Source organism: Zingiber officinale, chromosome 1B, assembly GCF_018446385.1.
Source record: "Zingiber officinale cultivar Zhangliang chromosome 1B, Zo_v1.1, whole genome shotgun sequence".
Taxonomy (NCBI): Eukaryota; Viridiplantae; Streptophyta; class Magnoliopsida; order Zingiberales; family Zingiberaceae; genus Zingiber; species Zingiber officinale.
This window is the reverse complement of record NC_055986.1, coordinates 90868888-90873071: the sequence shown is the minus strand read 5'-3', so window position 1 is coordinate 90873071 and position 4184 is coordinate 90868888. Positions and strand designations below refer to the sequence as shown.

Below are 4184 nucleotides of genomic sequence, written 5' to 3'. Positions count from 1 at the left end.
GTCTACATAGCCTAAACTTGCTATGCTGGTAGCATATCTTGTCAAAACAGTTTCTTAACAGCTAGTTTTTGTCATTCTGAGAAAAAAAGAAGGAATACTAACTCTACTCTTCAGATCTGCTTGTCAGATTAAACATTGCATTGCTGTTGAGATGGACCTGTTTCTCGCTATCTAACCCATGCTCACACCTAATTGCATTGTTTAATGGATGCATGAGACGACTGACATTGATTGAGTTGTCCTATTTGACAATTCTTTCTCAGTGCTGTAACAGGTTAAAACATAAATTTCTGAACTGTGCACATGTCTGTATATGTTCAGGCCTGCATCATGACACCGTCGATGGCAGCTTGTGATGGAGATTGGGAAACATGTGGGCTTCCATTTTTTTAATCGCCGGCCATGCATCTGCAGGTAAGCTTCCCATGTTCTCGGTCCAGTCATCTGCTGCCTTTGTTTTTTTTTTCTTTTCTTTTCTTTTGCCATACCTTTTATTGCATTGAAATCGTAATGATCACAATAACTTCAAAGTTGTGGCCAGTATGATTCTTTATCTTTAGTTGTATGTTTCTTGGTTAGATTAGTTGATGTTGATTCGTAGTTGAATTATCTTGCGCCATGCATATCAAGTTTCTTTTCTGAAGAGATAATTACTGTCTAACTGAATCCCACATGTTTCTTCTTAGCTGTGTCCATTCAAGTGTGGAAGCATTGAATGTTTCTGTTCCACGAAGTAACGATGGGGTTAAGAAACAGAAGCTTGCAGGTCTGTGGTAGCATGGAACCTGCCTCAACTAACTCTTAAATTGTGACCCAAGCAAAGCCTCTCTTCCTTCCCCTTTAGTCAGAACATGGTACCATTGAGAAAAATGAAAAAGAGGATAGAAAAACAAGCGAGTGAAGAAAGGTTGGCATGAAAGGGAGAGAAGAGTAGTGACTGGTGAGTGAGATTCTTAACAAATGGGTGGAAGAACCAAGGCAAAGGTGGTGGGGCTGGTCACATAATTGTTTAGGTCCAGAGGAAAAGGGTGTGCCCACAAGTCAAGGTGCTTCCAGTTACTCCTTCAAGGATGATGCACCAAACAAACACGCATGTGGTCCTCTACTCTTAGCCTTTTTCTATTCACTATGTTCTTTGAATTGGTTGGTCAAGTTGGATGTGTACGATAAAGATCATGCACTCAATAAGATCCAATTCATTAATTCTGATCAGTTCATCAACTGTGTTTAACATCTGTTTAATCAGTATAGGTACCAATATAATTTACTGACCGACACTCAGCTGGAGTAGTCAAGGTCCTGAGTTGGATCGTGAATCCACCTGCTTCACCACACCTTGAAAATTAAAATGAACACAAAGCTCCCATTGAGGGACTACAGTGCTAATAAATATAGCAAAGTGACACTGATCAATCTTATAAGGTAGGATATTTGTTATTGCTGTCATCCTGCATTCCATGTGAAATCCAATTAGACAACCAAGATATCCATTATGGGCACTGCAAAGGTCATCAACACGATAGTTGTAGGTGTACTCTTTCTTAGTCTCTCATGGAGGGAGGAAAGCCCATTGCTTGCATCTCTCCCTTTTTAGGTGGCACACATGTGAGCCTTCTGAACACAATCAACTCGACTATTCTTCATTGAGCCACTAAAGGTATTTGGTCCACCCTCTCCCACCACCCACAACACTTGGATCAATTCATCCTAATTACTTTTCCGGTTATTATTGACTTTAGACTCGAGTGTGTTTAATTTCGAGAACCCTGTGAAGTTTGGTAGTTAGACAAAAGCGGAGAAGAGTGTTGGTTGGGTTAATGAAGGTAATATTAATGGAGATCCAATGGTTCAACAAAAGGAATCACATGCTTTTTTTCTTTCCATCTTTTTCTTTCTTCTTTGTGACTTGCATGAATGCGAAAGCAGCGACGCTGAGGGGAAAATAAAAAATGGAGTGGACGGTGCTGTTGGTGAACAGTGGTCATCGATCGCGTGATGGTACGGTGAAACTCGATCCAAATGCTTTGAATGATGAATGCCATCCAGCGTTTGAGAAATTAGATAAAAAAAGAAGGCAGATGCAGAGCATTTCAGATAATCAATCTACTTAAACATGCCTTAGGACCACTGAGGTGGATTGATGCCCAACTCAGTTTATGCTTAGGTTCTCTGTTCATAATTAAACTGCTTTTTATGGAAGAAGAGAAGGTGAATTTATTTTAATAAATTTTGGCATTACACGGTGACAGGATGAGAGCCGACGGCCCCAGGAGTTAAATAATCTGCATCATCATGGATTCCTCGGCGGTGCCGGCCCCATGCGTGGCGTGGGTTCAGGAAGTTCCCGTGGGCGGCGCGCGGCCCATTCACGGCGGCCACGGGCGGCGTCTCCTTCTGCCGACGCCCGCCCACGCGTCCCTCGCCGGTGCATGCACCTTGCACGCCTCGATACTTCCGTATGTATCCCAATCTATTTTGTTTTTATCCAAATGCCTCCATCAATCAACTGAAAGAAACAGATCACTATCTCTCAGTCCCACGCTCCGTTTACAATTACGTGGTCGTCTAAAGTTGTACCAAATCCTCTTTTTTATTTTTATTATTATTATTATTATTATTATTATTATTTAATTTTCTTTTGTTTTTTCGCTCACCTTTTTGTTCCTACTCCTGTACTCTTTGCCAAAACCAACACCCATCTCAATTGCATGCACCACCACCACCATCTATAAGCACCTTCCATGGCTGTTGAAGCTCATCATCTTCCTCTCTTCGCTTCACAACTTCTAGGAAACCAGTATGTTTCTACTCAATCTCATCTCAAAATTCTTCCTTTTCTTGGTGCATGAAGCTAACTGATCAATTGTTGCAGGGAAATTGTTTCGGGTATCGATCAGGATCAATCAAATATCCACGACATGCAATTATTGGGATACGCCGGACCTTTGCTCCCCGTCGGCGACTCATCTGCTCTGCTTACCTCCGAGAACGGCGGCCTCTACGGGAAGCGGCCTCGCGAGAGCTTCTCCTTCATCGGAGAGGATTTCTCCTCCAACGTCCAGCAGCAGTTGCTCCACCTCGACCGCCTCATCCTTAATCATGTAATTGAACTATCGATTGATTGGAGACTTGTGCTTTTGAAGGAGAAAAGATGAGATTTTTACCGGTGTTGAATAGGTTGCGAAGGTGAGGATGGAGCTGGCGCAGCGGCTGAGGCGGATCCTGGCGACGGCGGAGGAAGCGGCGTCGAAGCGACTGAAGGAGAAGGACGAGGAGGTGGAGCGGGAGCGGAAGGTCACCTTGGCGCTGGAGGAGCGCGTCAAGAGCCTCTGCGTCGAGAACCAAATGTGGCGGGAATTGGCGCGGAGCAGCGAGGCGGTCGCCCTGGCGCTGCGGGCCGACCTCGAGCGGACGTTGGCGGCGACGGTGAAGGCGCAGGCTGCGGCGGCGGAGGACGCCGAGTCCTGCTGTTGCGGCGACAGCGAGGAGGAGGCGAGGAGGGCGTGCCGGTGCTGCGGGGAGAGGGAGCCGGAAGTGCTGCTGCTTCCCTGCCGGCATCTCTGCGTCTGCGCCGCCTGCGGCCCGGCGGTGGCCACCTGCCCCGTCTGTGACTGCCGGAAAAACGGCAGTGTGCTTGTCAACTTGTCTTAAATTTCTCAATTTTCGGAAATGGAAAAGAAATTAGGTATTAATTTACACATTTCCCCCTCAATTTTCCTTCATTTAAGTATTTATACATTTTACTCTAAAAATCGGGCTAGATTTAACAATCTTTCGATAATTAAACAAAGAAAATTACATATATGTACTGGAAATAATTACAATCTTATTAACTTCTGTTTTTTTTTCCCCTTTTGAAATTTATATTAATTCCAGGAAATAATTCACTCCTAAGCGATTATTCTTAACCTTTTCAACTGACGCCATACGACAAGTTTGGGCGCTTTGATAGGGACCCTCCCACGGACGGCTAGCGAATAGCGCGTGGGAGTACTTGTGGACCCACGTGAAACAGTAGCCGTGTCCTCGTGTTGGAGCGCCGCGTGTCCGCTCTCCTTTTTGGGTAGCCAGTTCCCTGGTCAACGAACGCCAGCGGAGTGGACCCATCCCCCAAGCCGGTCCCACCACGGAGCAGGTACTGCGTTGGACGCATATGGTAAATTTTTAAATTTTAATTTAAGTTA

The 4184-nt window shown here is 45.0% G+C and overlaps 1 protein-coding gene across 1 annotated transcript; it reads left to right on the top strand.

The window, feature by feature from the left end:
• Positions 1-2637: 2637 nt before the first annotated feature.
• On the top strand, positions 2638-3696 carry LOC121978179 (probable BOI-related E3 ubiquitin-protein ligase 3). The gene is made up of 3 exons (XM_042530587.1): positions 2638-2797; positions 2873-3101; positions 3178-3696. The coding sequence occupies exons 1-3, from the start codon at positions 2742-2744 to the stop codon at positions 3649-3651; spliced, it is 759 nt and encodes a 252-aa protein (XP_042386521.1). The 5' UTR covers positions 2638-2741; the 3' UTR covers positions 3652-3696.
• Positions 3697-4184: the final 488 nt, after the last annotated feature.